The sequence below is a fragment of the Pan troglodytes genome, chromosome 1 (assembly GCF_028858775.2).
Source record: "Pan troglodytes isolate AG18354 chromosome 1, NHGRI_mPanTro3-v2.0_pri, whole genome shotgun sequence".
Classification (NCBI taxonomy): Eukaryota; Metazoa; Chordata; class Mammalia; order Primates; family Hominidae; genus Pan; species Pan troglodytes.
In genome coordinates this window covers 62,644,157-62,660,281 of record NC_072398.2, presented here as the reverse complement: position 1 = coordinate 62,660,281, position 16,125 = coordinate 62,644,157, and the positions used below count along the sequence as shown (strand labels likewise).

The window sequence follows — 16,125 nt, the reverse complement described above, 5'->3', positions numbered from 1 at the left end:
CATGCCTGGTGGGCTCAGTGTCTACTGGGATGTTGAAAGAAGGTCGTTTAAGGATTTAGGAGAGGGAGACTGAGGAGAATAATGAAGGTTTGGAATAGCTGCTGTGGGAAACGGAAGAGGGATCTGTTTGCAGAACAAGCTATGGACCCCAGTTGAAGAGCACTGATTGGTTGATATATGTATGAAATTTTGAGGAAGATACAATTTTGTTGAGTAGGACTTACCAGCTAGTAGTTAGGAAAAGAGAGATCAGATGGTTGAAATGATTGGAAGTTTGGGGATTTAAATGATAAGTGCTTTGGAAGAATAAAGGGATAAAAATGGGGGAAGTGCCAGCAGCAAGGTGATTGATGACATCTGTCAAGTGTTTAGGCTGCACAGGAAGGATAGAAACAGGGAAAGTGGAGAAAGGCAGTGTCAAACAGGCAAGGCTGAGAAATTGCAGGTCTTAAACAACGTGTGGTTTGGTAGAAAAGAATTGAGAGGGCCGGGTGCGGTGGCTCGAGCTTGTAATCTCAGCACTTTGGGAGGCTGAGGCGGGTGGATCACTTGAGGTCAGGAGTTCGAGACCAGCCTGGCCAACATGGTGAAACTCCATCTCTACTAAAAAAGTTAGCCAGGCTTGGTGGCAGGCGCCTGTACCCCAGCTACTCAGGAGGCTGAGGCAGGAGAATCGCTTGAACTTGGGAGGCGGAGGTTGCAGTGAGCTGAGATCATACCATCATTGCACTCCAGCCCAGACGACAGTGCGAGACTCCGTCTCAAAGAAAAAAAGAAAAAAGAAAAGAAAAAAATGAATTGAGAGAACTGGAAGGGTAGATGACTATCATCAGAGAATGGTATATTGAAATTGAAGGGAAGTTGGCAGTAAAAGTAAAAGGAAGAACTGCATGCCAGAATATGTTAGCTAATCAGAGGGGCATGAGTGGATGACAGTTTCTTCACTGAAATCCAGTATAAGCTGGGTTCCAGAATATAAGATCTCAACATTAATAAATAAGTAAAATTAAAATGTCACTATATCTTTTAATTTAAGAAATGTGTGCTCCCCTCTTAGACTGTAAATCTGTTGAAAAGAATGATTATATTATACATTTTCATCATCTCTTCTATTATTTAACATAATTCCTTGTATGTATTAGACACTCAGACATTTGTAGAATGTTTGAAAGGGAACAAAAATATATAAAATTTGTATCATGAGATAATGTATTAGATATATTTGAATAGATAAGTATACGATTAAATTTTATTCTATAATACATTCAGTATAAAACTTCAAAATGAATTTCTTATTTATGTGCTAAACTTTATTTTGTTTTCAGACTTAATTTAATTTGCTTATTGTGGTATCTACAGTCATTCTGAAATGGCAGTTTTTTGGGACTTCTCTCTTTCAATTCACATACATGAAAGTTTGAATAAGTTTCTAATACAGAGAAATGTGAGTGGTGTGTTTAGCATAGATTAATTGAATCCCAACTTCTTAATAAATTAACTTTTATTTACATAAGCAGATCCCTAAAATCGTATATCTGTGTACTGTACGCACCATTTTACTTCATGTATATCTATTAATAATAATGAAAACTAACATTTGAGTAATGTCAGTGTCAGGTACTGCTCTAGTTTACATAATTTACTCATTTTTCCCCTCACAACAACCCAATGAACATGTGCTATTATTTTTCTTATTTTACAGATGAGGAAACAGTAGAGAGGTTAACTAATTTGCCCAAAGTCACGAAATCAGTGAATGAATTAAAACTTAGGAGATCTGGTGTTCAAGATACTAACCACCATTACAGTATAGACACATGGATACAAATGCCGATGCGTTTATCTTTGATTGCTTGTTTGATGTTTGTTTTCTTTACCTTAAGATCTCTGAGATCAAGGACACTGGCTGTTAAATGGCATCTTATCAATAAGTATGTTGTGAACAAATAAATGAATGAGCTTCTGACTTTACAGGACAATTTTGCTATTTCCTCCAAAGTTTCCTATTAGTTTACAGCTAACACTCTTGGCTTTTCCTTCAAGTCCATTCCAGTTATTATTTGGGTGATTTGTTATGAGACATGTTATGACATTTTAAGCCTTTACATTTAAAACATCATTCTTTTGCTGAGACAATAATGATCTCTTCTTCTCCTCCTCCTCCTGCCAAAAGAATTGCAGATTAAGTGTTTACACGAGGGCAGTTTGTAATCCAGTATTTCTGCAGCAGCAGGCTTCAAATATTCTAGGCAAATCCTGCTTTTTGTTCAACTCTTCCTGATGAGTGTTGTGATTAAAGCTTCACCTTGGCATCCATTAGTCATCGAGTGCTTACTTTGAGAATGGTTGCTATCATCATTTACTCTCTAAACAGGTGCCACCTAGTTACTTTTGTTTTGGCAATTATGGGTTAAATACATTCCTGAGCCTAGTCCTGCTTAAGCTTGCTAGTTCTCTATTTTAAATTAAGGCACAGTAGGTTATTTCTTTCAAGAGTAAAGGTTTCTTTAAGTAGGAATCTTTCAAATTACTCATTTTTACTCATTTTGATTCTTGTTTTCTGTAGATGAGTCTTTCACTGTTCAGCCTTGCTTTACTGTGCCTGGCTGACAAAACTGCATTACATCGCAGTTAACAATGGCTAATGATTAAAAATAACATATTTTATTCTTAAAATATTGCTCTCTTTTAAGATGCTTATTTGACTATTCTTCGTTACTGCCTTGCTACCATTCTTCTAAGTATTTACTTTCAGTCCATGGAATTAATGTCAATTTATAAAGAGTTGTTCCACTGAGGAGTTTTTGAATTATAAATATATTATGCAAGGATCCTGTTTTTTGCTACAGTTTTTTAGGTCCGGTAATTCCTTAGCAAAGAACTCTGTATGGGATTAATACATTTGTTAGCAATTACTTGGTAGGAGAAAACATGTTGAACTATTACTTTAAAGCTACTTATTTTATATATAATTACCCTGAATGTCTCCTTTCTAGCACTTTTTCTCCATGTGATATGCCTGTTGTTCATCAAGTTAGAAATAGTCCATGGGGCAATTAAAATTACTTTCCCAATTGATAAAGAAAAATAGAGGATGGAATTTTAGATTCATGAGCAAAAACACTCAGTACCTATTGGAGTGACCATATGTTAGGGAGTAGTCACAGTCAGGAGTTCTATCTCACCCACTTTTGTTTCACCAAAATCTAGTACAATCGCAGACCTTCTTCCCCTCCACTGCCACACCATTTGCTTCCTCCTTTCTTCCCTTCCTGCAATTGAGACATAGGATTTTAGAGTCTAGGACAGAGATAAAACTGGAGATGTGAATTTGAGAGTGGCCTTAATATAAATGGTAGTTAAGATTATGAACTGGAGGACGTTACCTGGGGTGTTTAGAGGATAAATCAGCAAAGGAAACTTGGAAGGAATAGTCAGTGGAATAGAAGGCAAACAAGCACTGAGTTTTCAAATCAGCCAAAGAAGTGACTTAAAAAGGGTAAGAGGCCAGGTGCCATGGCTCACGCCTGTAATCCCAGCACTTTGGGAGGCTGAGACAGGTGGATCACTTGAGGTCAGGGGTTCGAAACCACCCTGGCCAACATGGTGAAACCCCGTCTCTACTAAAAATGCAAAAATTAGCCAGGGGTGGTAGCGCATGCCAGTAGTCCCAGCTACTCCCAGGCAAATCACTCAAACCTGGGAGGCGGAGGTTGCAGTGAACCAAGATTGCACCATTGCACTCCAGCCTGGGCTACAGAGTGAGACTCCATCTCAAAAAAAAAAAAAAGAAAAAGAAAAAGAAAAAGAAAAAAAAAAAAACAGGGTGGGTTGTGGTGTAGAAAATAGTCAACTATGACACGTGTTTTTAAGAGGGAGAAAAAAAAATAAGGAATGAGAATTGGCTATTAAGTTTGACTCTAAGTACTTGGAACAAAGGCCTGCTTGGAGTGAGATGAAAAAAAAAATTGGAAGTGAGGAATAAAGATGGTGACTTTAGATACCTCTTTTGAGAGACACAATTGTAAAGGAAAGCAGAGAAGTGAGTGATAGCTGGAAAATTTAAGTTATAGGTGGGCGTATTTTAAACAGTGGGCAATTTAAAAATTCACATGTAAGCCAATATAAATAATACAACATAGAGAAGGAAGAAAGAGATGATGCAGAGAGGGGAGTCGTAATTGCAGGAGAAATAATTACTATGTGGATAAAAAGAGTAGGATTCACAGCACAGTTTGATCAGTTGGCATTAGATAGAATGGATACTTCTTCCATCATGACATCAGCAGAAACAGTGTTTACTTCAGCTGTCCACTTTAGATCTGGTGATGGAAAGATGAAGTAGGTCTCATCTGATATCTTCTGTTTTCTCAATGAAGTATGAGTAAGATGAAATGTTTGAAGTGGAGGAAAGTGATATAAAAGGCTTATGGAAAGGAGACAAGCTATAACAATAGTCATTTAGGAGAGTGAAAAGTAGACTTTGTGGCAAATGTCTGATTTCAACATTAGGCTGCCACAGGAAATTGTGCAAACCTGCTTTAAACAGATTTCTCACAGGGAGCCCCTTTTTGGGTACTTATCAAGTACCATATCTTTAATTGCAGGCCATATTATGTCAGCACCATTATTTCTCTACTGTGATTCAGACACCTAGGAATTTCTTTTATCTTGCTCTTCATCTCATTGTTCATTTAAAGACATTTAAACATATTTTATTTTTCACTTCCACGTTTTTGTGTTGGAGGAGAGACTTCCAAATGTTTTCAAGGGAAATAAAAGTAGAACTTACACTACACTTCTCTGATTCTCTGTTTTACTATTTATAAAATGGGAGTAATACTATCTATGTACAGATTTGTGGTTAAGAATTAGAGATGATATGTATAAAATACTGGCCCATAATAGGCAATCAACAAATGAATATTGTAATTTTATTACCACTAAATATTATTCTTACACCCAGAGAATAAAAACATATTGCTTCCTTTTTTAAATACAACTTTAACTTGGCACAGTGTTTCTAAGTTTCTTATGCATTAATTTGGTTGGAATATAAGATATTTTACTGAATGATATTTTGTATTTTGGGCTTTATAATGTTTTTAGGGTCTTGGTAATGTAATGCTTGAGAAAGAATAGACTTCAAATAGAAAATTTATTTCCTCATGAGATTTCATTTTTATTACACAAAGAAAATTATAATGAATAATGTAATTTGAAAAGTCCAAATAATAACAGTGAGGAGGGAAAATGGAGTAAAAAAGACAAAACATAACTTGAAAGGGATTTTTGAAAAATGTCATAATATTATCCACATCCTCTTTGTCTACTAATAATGTTGCTGAAGACAGCTCTGTTTTGTAGTCAAGCATTGTATCAATTTGAGTAACTAATACTAAGAAATGCTAATAACTCGATTGTTGCATCAATCATTTTTGTCAAATTAGCATAGCCATGCCCATACTCTGTGTTCACTAAAGCAATATAGATACTACCAAAACCATCATCCAATACCTAAAGGATAAACATGAGATATTGACATAGTGAATCTTCATTCAACATCTTCTTCTTCTATTTTGGTATGCTCTAGGGCATGTACCTCTCTTTCAGGTAGTAACCCATATTCATTTAGGAAAGACTCCACATCCCCAGCAAAAAATTCTTCAGCAAACTGTTCAGCAACACTAATAAAATTGCTTATGAGTTCCCCACCTTTATAGATGAGCAGTGTAGGAAGTACATCTAAGGAAAAGCGGTCCCCAGCACCTGTATTGGAAGCTTTTATTTTACAAAACTTAACTATAGGGTATTCTGCTGCAAGGCATGTTAAACTACTGTTTAGAGCATCACAACCCTTAATACCATCTTCATAAATGTGAACAACAATTGTGGTGATCTTCAGTTCCTTTTCAATTGTTTCTAGGAATTGCTCTCCAGTTTCCAGCTCATACACAAACCCGTATCTAGGCCCAAAACTCAGCTTCTGGTGCATATCCTGCATACACTGTCTACGGTATTTACGAAGGCAGTTTTCATCCTCTTTCTCTTTATGGATTAGTTCATATTCTTGAATGCTCATCTGAGAATAAAGAAATGATAGAAATTATTAAGTCAGAAGTTTTATTCCTTAGATATACCAAGCCCATTCTCAACCGAAGGAGTGTACTTTTGCTCTTTTTTTTCTGCCTGGACCACCTACCTTTCACTCCTGATGTGCCTTTCTCTTTCACTTCATTGAAGCTTTTGTTTAAATGTCACCTTCCTTGATTACTTTACCTAAAAAGGTCCCCATCTCACACTCTCCATCTTTATGCTGGTTTATTTTCTTTATAGCAACAAACACTATTATATCTTATAACTTACTGATTTTTTTGAATATCCAAAAAATTCAAGTAAGACAGCTTTTCCTACTATTTGGAGTTCATCAGATCATCCAAGAGGTTAATTTTTGGACCAGCAGCATCAGCGTCACTTGGGAACTTCTAGGAAATGCAAATATTTGGGCACCACCCTAGGTTTACTGAATTAGAACCTATAAGAGTGAGGCTAAGTAATCCATATTTTAACAAGCCCTCCAGGGTATTATTATTCACTAGTTTGGGCTGAAGTAAGAAAAAGCCCAAATTCCATTTTCTAAGATAGCTACTTTTCATTGCAGTTGGAATAAAACGTCACCTGCAGGGCCTTTCATAATAGCTACTCCATTATTAATGTATTTAACAGAATATTAAGCACCTATTCCCCCAACCAAAAAAGAAAAAAAGGTATAAAGGAACAATGGGGCATAGTGTGATTAATAGATGTGGAGCAGCTCAGAACCATGGATTTTTAAAGTAGAGGAGAATCGAGAACACGTGAAACTAATGTTTATGAAAAACATACCAGGTGTTGGGTACTTCACGTAGATTATGTTATCTAATCCTTACAGATAACCTCTGAGGTAGGTACTATTAGTGTCATTTTACAGAAGACACTGAGATTTAAGTTAAGTAAAAGTTTATGATGCTTTCATTACTTCTTTCTTTTGCTTCTGTTTCTTATATTTGTTTCCCTAATGTCCTCATTCTTTTCCTTATCATATTTTTTTCTGTTTTAAGATTACTGTCCCAGGATGGGTATGGGAGCTCATGCCTGTAATCCCAGCACTTTGGCAGGCCAAGGAAGGTGGATTGTTTGAGCCCAGGAGAACAGACTGGGCAACATAGTGAAACTCCATCTCTACAAAAAATGGTGGCACATGCCTGTAGTCCCAGCTGCTTGGGAGGCTGTGGCAGGAGAATCGCTTGAACCCAGGAGGTAGGGGTTGCAGTGAGCCAAGATTGCGCCACTGCACTCCAGCTGGGGTGACAGAATGAGACTCTGTCTCAAAATGATAATAGTAATAATAATAATAATATTGTCCCAATTTAGTTTTAATCCTAAAAATTTCCAATGTTTCATATAATTTTTAAGTTGTTGCTATAGTTCTGTTAATTTAACAGATCAAACCACACAAATTTGACTTGAAGATGTATTTGAGCATTTATATGAAAACTTGTTTCATTCACATATTCAGGCATATGGATATGTAAGCGTTCAGATACATTTCCAAAGTTTAACCTTAGCATAAAATTTTTAATAGTGATTATGTGTTACATTTGTGTAGTATTTTACATGTTTCAAAATAGTTTTACATTTATTTTTTCTTTACATGTTTTCAAAACAAGTGGAGCAGGTTTGTTACAATTCCCCAGATGGAATTCTCTGTATGTTGCTTTCTCATATTGTGAAACTATCTCTAGGTCAGCTCATGTATTCGTAACGAATTCTTTTCATAACTGTACCTGTTCTTAGTATAGAATGCCACAATAGGTGTTCACTTCATTTCCATTTTTTTTTGCCAGCGTAAGCAATATTGTAATGAATATATTTTGTAATAGTCTAAAGTGATTCTCTAGATTGATTTAGATTAGAAAACACATTGTAAATTATTTATTACTGCTTTTTGTATTATCTTACCTTTCTGCTGACTCGTTCCTTTGAATCTTTGCCATTCCTACTCTGAGGAGAAGACATTTGCCTGAGAATCTCCTTCTTGCTAGGTGGAATTGAATCACTGTCTTGACTCTCTAATTTAAACTTTCTCCAATCATTTATTACTCCTTTGGGTCCTGGAATGAAATTAAAAATAAATTGTTTTCCTTTTTATTTTCAAAAGGACTATTGGCATAATTGAAATTTGTATAAGTATTGTCATGGAATAAACTTATTGTCTCCTGCATCAGAAACAAACATCTTGTTTGGACTAGAAATTTCTGACTGCCCTGCTCATAAAAATATGCTCCGACATTAATCTTGTTAAATGGGTTTTGGTAAAGGATATTTCGGAAACATTTGTACTAATGAAAATATAAATTATGCACTTTGAACTACTGGCAAAATGTTGGGGTTAATATATTTTAAAATTAGAGTCCTGATAGGATACTAGAATTTTGGAAAAAATAGCACTTTTATTACCTAAGAAAAAAACTTCAGCAACAAACTAAAATTGGCATTACAGTATTAATAAAGGAAACTGGGAATGTTGGGGAAACAAAATAACAATAGTATATAAAAAACAACTGGTGAGCAGGGGGCCTGACCTCAACAAAACTAAAATGGCTTTAGGAAAATTATTACGAGAACATCCCATTCTTCTAAGATTCTAGGCATATTTTGCAAACATAGAAAGAATAGGATTGGCAGATTTTTTTTTTTTTGAGATGGAGTCTTGCTCTGTTGCCCAGGCTGAAGTGTAGGGGCGTGATTTTGGCTCACCACAACCTCCACTTCCTGGGTTCAAGTGATTCTCCTGCCTCAGTCTCCCGAGTAGCTGGGACTATAGGCGCAAGCCACCACGCCTGGCTGATTTTTGTATTTTTAGTAGAGATGGGATTTCACTATGTTGGCCAGGCTGGTCTTGAACTGCTGACCTCAAGTAATCTGCCCACCTCAGCCTCCCAGAGTGCTGGGATTACAAGTGTGAGCCACTGTGCCCGGCCAGATTGGCAGATTTAAGTAAAACTAATTAAATGAAGGATGATTCAACTGGAATTCTGATATTCAGTTGACCTGATGACTAACAACATTATTCATTTAAGAAAGTCTTAAATTCTTTAAAACAAGGAATATTAAACTGACTATCCTTCACTAAAGCTTAGCTATATCTATACCTTTAATGTCCATATTCTATATCGTATTCTATATGTGGATGTATTCCTTCTTTCTCCTCTATATTGCCTAATAATTTTTGTTTTATATATGATATATATTTAATATAAATTTGTTATGAATGTGTTTATATTATATGCAGGCAATCAAAGCTTTTTGTTTTCACATACAGTGTTCATATCAATATTTTAGATATGTTTTATGCATATGCAAAATATACATGTGTGTATGTTTGTTTAAAAAAGAGAATCCATTTTGTTCGTGTTTTCTACAGATGGTGGTGTATTATCTGCATTTTTCCTTACCTTGTTTTTTCTGGTTCATACTATATCTTGGAGATTTTTTCAGTATACACACATGAAGAGGTTCTTCCTTATTTAGAAAATTGAGGCATGGTGTTCCATTGTGTAGATATACATAATTGACTTAAACTGTTTCATCGTGATCTACATTGTTGTTTCCAGTTTTTTCTATGACATATGATGCTGAGTGAAGAATCTTGTGCATACATTTTTAACACTCTGTGCAGGTATAGTTATGGTTATATAAGTAAAATTCCCTGGTCAAAGGGCATATACATTACTAATTTTGATATTGCTAGGTTGCCTGTACAGAGATTGTACCAATTTACACTGCTATCAGCAATGTATGAGGGTGCCAAAAATGTGTTATTAAACTTACTTGCTTTCACTATAGTTTTTTGTGTTACTTTTTTCTGTTTCTTTTTTTCCCCATGAATAGTCTGTCCTATCTTTTGCTCATTGTTCTATTTGGTAATTGGTTTCTTTTCTTATCGATTTGTAGAAGCTCTTAATATATATTAGGAAACTGACACTGTCAACTGAGTTGCAAATGTTTTTCCCCAATTTGTTAAATGCTTTTTGACTTTTGTTCCTGGTGACCTTTACCAGACAGCAGATATTTCCTTCCTTTTTTTCCCTGTCTCCCACTTTCCCTCCATCCCTTCATCCATCCATCCTTCCTTCCTTTTTATAAATGAATTTACCAACCTTTTCTTCAATGGTCTTTTTGTTGTTGTTTTTGTTTTTGTCATAATTAGGAAGGTATTCCTCACATTGCTATTATAAAATAAATCTCCACACATTTTGGCTGGTACTCTTGTGAATTCTTTCAAACTTCTGGCTAAATTTAATGGCTCAATCCAAATTAAAAGAGAGAGGAAATTACCATTCAAATAAGATTCAGTAGAGTTAAATGTGAATTTTAAAATTTAAGTCATGATATTTAAATTTTAAGCTCTTAGGAGTGGCATATAGATAGCCAAACATAATTTAACAGATTAAGAAAACAGACTCTGGATGAAATGAAGTGTTAGGTTTTCTGGAGGAATACTGAAATTTATTTATTCAAAACATTAAAGGGAATATCTTATCATTCCCTTTATGTTATTAGATGGAAAAAATGAAATTAAAGGCCATTTATTTACCTTTTGGTCTAATCTTGTTTACAATGAAAGTTCATACTGAGGGTGGGGTACAATCAGGAGAGAGGAAAGTGGCTTAATTACAGTGTAGATAAGAGGTCCTGTGATAGCTGGTCAGCAAGAAATTACCAGTAATTGGTGTTTTTTTTTTTTTTTACTCTTTGACATCTAAATAAAACGGTTAGGAATTATTTGATTTCAAAAATTAATTTGCCCGCTCAAATATTTTTTAGATTAGCATAACAATTTATATAAAGATATTACTTAAAGTACATACTGAATAGTATCAATAAGAACATTAGATATTGCCATATTTAATTTTAATTTAATAATTATTTTTTCTTCTAGCTTTGCTTGCCTGTATGTGTGGCCTGTCCTTCAAAGTCTTCCTCCAAACTTTGGCTTTTGGCTTCTTCCATTTTAGGGATTGGATTTGATATAATCTATAGGAGGAACAAAGAAATAATAATGACACAAGAATTCCAGGATGTACATACATATATATAGAGATAAATATATAGGTATATGCATATTTATAGTCTCCTGCTGCCAGATTCCATAAGTAGGCTAAGGATAATCACTCAGTGGTAAAGTATTTAGAATGTTTCTGTCCACAATGTAAAAGGACATTAATTTAACATGTGTTATTAAAGATGTCTGAACTTAAGGATTTTATATAATTCATCATTTGTCTTTTCTTAACTCAAGCCTTCCAGTTAAGTCTATGTGGTTAGTGAACATTATTTATTACTGATTTTCCTAATTTCCTAATATTATGTGAAATTTGAATATATGACGTAATATATGTTACTTATTTCATATAATAAAAATTAAATTAATAATTATATACTTGCTATGAACACTATGTGTCAGGCATTGTTTAAATTATTTTATGTGTCAAAACTCATTTAATTCTCACATAGCCATATGTGGTAGGAACAATTGTTAATGACATGTTGTAACCAAGGAAGCTGAAGGGCAGGGAGTTTAAGTTACTTGCCCAAGATCATACAATAAGTGGTGGAGCAAAGATTTGAACCTACATTTTCTGACTTTGGAGCCAACTCTTAATCATTACACTATTATGGAAATTAACATTCTATAATAGAGTCATTTTTCTCAGTATGATTTGGCAAATCAAATCTTTGAATTGGCATTAAAGAATGATGGTCTAAGGAACACTATTCAATAGCATCTCTCCATACCATGGGACAAGTTTTCATGACAACAGTACCCACCAAGCAAATGAAAATAGCCAGTAGGTAAGCCTATAGTATTTTTTTTTAAGTTTTTTGAGAGAGGGTCTAACTCTGTCTCCCAGGCTTCATTCAGTGCGATGGTGCTATTTTAGCTCACTGCAGCCTCAAACTTCTGGGCTCAAGTGACCTTACCACGTCAGTCTCCTGAGCGGCGGGGACTACAGGTGTGTGTTTGCGCCACCACGCCCTGCTAATTTTTTTTTTTTTTTTTTGGTATGTTGCCCAGGCTAGTGTTGAACTTCTGGCCTCAAGTGATCCTCCCATCTTGGCCTCTCAAAATGCTGGGATTATAGGAGTCAGCCACCACACCCTGCCAGTTTATAGTATTTTTGACAGGCTAAAATAGAAAATCACTAAAAGCACTTGGATTTTTATTCATACGAAACTCCTTGGTGCCCGCATGTAGAATCTATTCTTTCATTCTATCTGGTTCACACTCATATCAAATCTATTTCCTTTTTTAGCTTTGGACTATCCAGAAAACTCAATTATTATACATACTAACATATTCCCTCAGGGGTCCATATAGTTGTGATTTTCCTGAAGTTTTCAAGTCAGGGAGGATATACTAATCGTAGATAAACTATCTTACTTTTATACTTTATTCTTTCACTTTTTTTGCTTTGCCTCCTTCTTTTGAAGTCAGTTTTAGGCACTATATCGCACAGTTTATACTTTGAAACTCATCTTAGTTTTCTATTGATTACACTTCAATCCTGCATTTGGTCTGTGTGGTGCTTTCCCAAGGCTCAGGGTGGTAACACAGAACTCTTTCTTGATTTCTCTTTTGCCTTTACCTTTGGTCTCAACACTTGGACTGGTCCTGTAATTTTGTTTCTCTTTTTGCAATCCCTATCCAGAATCACTGGAGGTCAAATGTCTTTGCCAATTTGAGTTTTTCCACTTGAACAAGAAAAGACTGTCAAGGGAAAGCCAATCAATTTCACAATGTTTAGGTAAGTATAAATGTAATAAAGAATATTACATTTGAATGGATTTAGTAATTAAAAAGCATAATGGAAAATGGAAAGTAAAAACTGCTGTACAGAAAAGCCATCTTATTAGTGTAATTATTTATGAATAAATTTTGCATCTCAAAAGAGATGAAAATTTTTACTTCGAAAGAAAACTACAAAACAAAGAAATGGAAATTTATTTGATAATTTCAATAACTTTTCAGTTCCCAGAAAAATAGAGACTCAATCCAGTCTCTTTACTTTTTAAGACTGGATTGTTAATTTGGGGTAGCTACTATTCTCAGTAAATATACATAAGTTCAAGAAAATCTAAAAATAATTTTATTTCAGATGCTGAAGATACAGGGCACAGCTTCCTTCTTGAATTGCTTGTTGTTTACCTAGTTGACAATCTACTGGGAAAAAGAAATTCCTTTTCCAGAAAAGGTTTTCACCAATTTCAAGGAATCCTTTAATGAAAAGATAATCCAGTTACTTAGGACAAAATGTATTTGTTGATTGGATTAATATATGTTGAGAATAGACTATATGCTAGGCATTTTCCTGGGCTCTGAATTACATGAAGAACAAAACTCTTCCAGTATGGTGCTCACTAATACTAAGACTTAAATCAACTGGGTTGCCTGTTTAAGTAAAGGACAGAGTCCATCCTTATCTAATGCCTCCATTTGAGTTAGAGTACAAGGATTGGCAAAAATTGCTACTGTTTACTGCCAGGGAAGCAATGAACAGATTGAAAGAAAAATATTAAGACATGAGTGTGTTTGTTTGCACTGCTTAAAGCACCTAGAGGAAGACACAAGTAGAATATTATGAGCCATTAATAGATTTCATCTACCTTCCTATTAATTTATCCTGTCACCAACTCACTCTGGGGTTTTCTGATTATCCCAAAATCTTATCTTTTTCAAAATGTACACATTAGCATCATACAATTAATTTTTTTTTTGTCTTTTTTAGACAGAATCTCACTCTGTTGCCCAGGCTGGAGTGCAGTGGCATAATCTCCCCTCACTGCAACCTCTGCCTCCCAGGTTCAAGAATTCTTGTGCCTCAGCCTTCCAACTAGCTGGGATTACAGGCATCGGCCACCACACCTGGCTAATTTTTGTATTTTTAGTAGAGATGGGGTTTCACCATGTTGTCCAGGCTGGTCTCGATCGCCTGACCACAAGTGAACCGCCTGCCTTGGCCTCCCAAAAGTGCTGGGATTACAGGCATAAGCCACCATGCCCAGCTGGTACAAGTAATTTAATTGAAATATTTGCAAGGTGCTTCAATCTCGGCACATAATAACTGCTCTATGAGTCTGTTAGATAAAATAAAAATACATCTTTTACATATGTGTATGCAATATATCAGTCATTTAAAAAATATAAACATTTGATTTACAATGCTATTATTTCGTGGTTAAAAGATTTCATGTCTACTTTAGGCTAAAACATTTAAAATGACAATAGGATTATTACAGGGCTTTGGGTAAGCACATCTTTGTGTGATTGGAAATTGGTAATAAAGTAAGGCAAGAAGGCAGAAGGTAAAAATCTTGCCTTCACCAAGATTTACTTTGGTTCAAATGAATTATTTTCCACATCACATAATTATGAAAATCTGTGATTTTGTACTTTTTTATTTTAAATAGTTATAATACTGTTTCAATGAAAACCTGTGTTAAGTAAAAATTGTATATGGATCCTTTGACAGAATAATGTGCATTTAAAAGAATTTTATCACCCTCTTTGAAAGTAATAGTAAAAGCTAATATTGGTGAGAAATACAGCTTAAAATAGAATTTTACCAAGTTAGGGTTTTATTTTCCTCTTAATTTAGGATTTTAATAATTTTAAATAGTACCTTATATAGGATAACACTTCTCAAACCTTGTCCTCAAAATTCTAACACCTCCCAACTATGGTTTAGTAATTACCAAGAAATAAAATGATTCAAATATAAATGGTCCTGCGTGTTGTTCCTGTTTCATATATGATAGCGATGATCTAGAATACAAAGGAAGTGAGTAAAATTTTTAAGCATTAGTTTTAAAAGACTCTTTTAAAAAAACAAATCTACCCCTAAACATTTCATTATCATCATTATCATTGGCACATGACAATTGTTAGTCACTTCAAACCTGTTTAATCAGAATATCCAGTTTTAAATTAACTTGTATATTCTCAGTATTGCTTAAGAAGAGCTTAGCTTTCAAGACTAGCTATTGTAGTTTATTGGTAGATTTTCAAATAGTTGGGATTATCTAATCACTGTATGATATAGACTGACTTCTCTCCTAGCATCCACAACAACTTATAGCATTTATTTTTACGTGTTTTGCTCCACTATTGTAAATTCTTTGAGGATGGAGGCAATTTTTTACTTGTTGTTGTACCTCTTATAATCGTTTCATACATTGTAAATACTTCATAAATGACAGTGGCAAATTTTAAAGAACCTACTATGTGCGGGGTACTCTAGATACTATTTTTAATCCACACAAAACTATTATCCTTGTTTTTCAGAGGTGAATTGTAGACTCTGAGAGACTGAGTGATTTGCCAGAGCTCACAAAGGTAGTATAGAGCCAGGTTTCAAATCTCTGACTCTCAAATCTCCAAAATTTCTATTTTTTCCATTACGCCATTCCACTTCAATAAAATGCTTAATGAATGAATGTGTTAACCAAAGAAGCCGACCTAATTTTTTTGTATATGCATTAAAACCAAGATGAGGAAATGGAAAGCAATAAATCACCATGTTTCTAAATTCCTTGAGACAGTACTTATTTGAATGATATATTTTCGCTTTGGATTAAACCTCATTAGTTTATACTGAATGTAATAGAAGAGTCTGTTTATTTCTTTCTTTTCTTTCTTTCTTTTCTTTTCTTTTCTTTTTTTTTTTGGAGACAGAGTCTTGCTCTGTAGCCCAGGCTGGAGTACAGTGGTGCGATCTTACTCACTGCTACTTCTGCCTCCCGGGTCCCTGTTCAAGCAATTCTCCTGCCTCAGCCTCCCACGTAGCTGGGATTACAGGCACACGCCACTATGCCCAGCTAATTTTTGTATTTTTAGTAGACACGGGGTTTCACCATGTTGGCCAGGCTGGTCTTGAACTCCTGACCTTGCGATCCACCCGCTTCAGCCTCCCAAAGTGGCTGGGATTACAGTCGTGAGCCACCGCACCTGGCCTATTTCATGTTAATGGAATTAATTTTAACTGACTAATAACCACTCTGGAAGGTCAGTATAAAAGACCT

At 34.9% G+C, this 16,125-nt stretch overlaps 1 protein-coding gene across 1 annotated transcript; it reads right to left on the bottom strand.

Moving 5' to 3' along the window:
• Window positions 1-5,141: 5,141 nt before the first annotated feature.
• Window positions 5,142-11,073, bottom strand: PDC (phosducin). Its single transcript, XM_016934324.3, has 3 exons — window positions 10,995-11,073; window positions 8,002-8,153; window positions 5,142-6,082 (listed from the first exon to the last, which is right to left on the bottom strand). The coding sequence occupies exons 1-3, from the start codon at window positions 11,053-11,055 to the stop codon at window positions 5,555-5,557; spliced, it is 741 nt and encodes a 246-aa protein (XP_016789813.1). The 5' UTR covers window positions 11,056-11,073; the 3' UTR covers window positions 5,142-5,554.
• Between the last annotated feature and the right edge of the window lie 5,052 nt (window positions 11,074-16,125).

Bases quoted from the DNA above. Each gene is read 5' to 3' on its own strand.
- PDC (XM_016934324.3), bottom strand. From the start codon at position 11,055: ATGGAAGAAGCCAAAAGCCAAAGTTTGGAGGAAGACTTTGAAGGACAG. The intron at 8,154-10,994 runs GCAAGCAAAGCT...ATTTCATTCCAG, and splicing joins AGGACAGGCCACACATACAG to GACCCAAAGGAGTAATAAAT. The intron at 6,083-8,001 runs GTAAGATAATAC...CTTTATTCTCAG, and splicing joins AGGAACGAGTCAGCAGAAAG to ATGAGCATTCAAGAATATGA.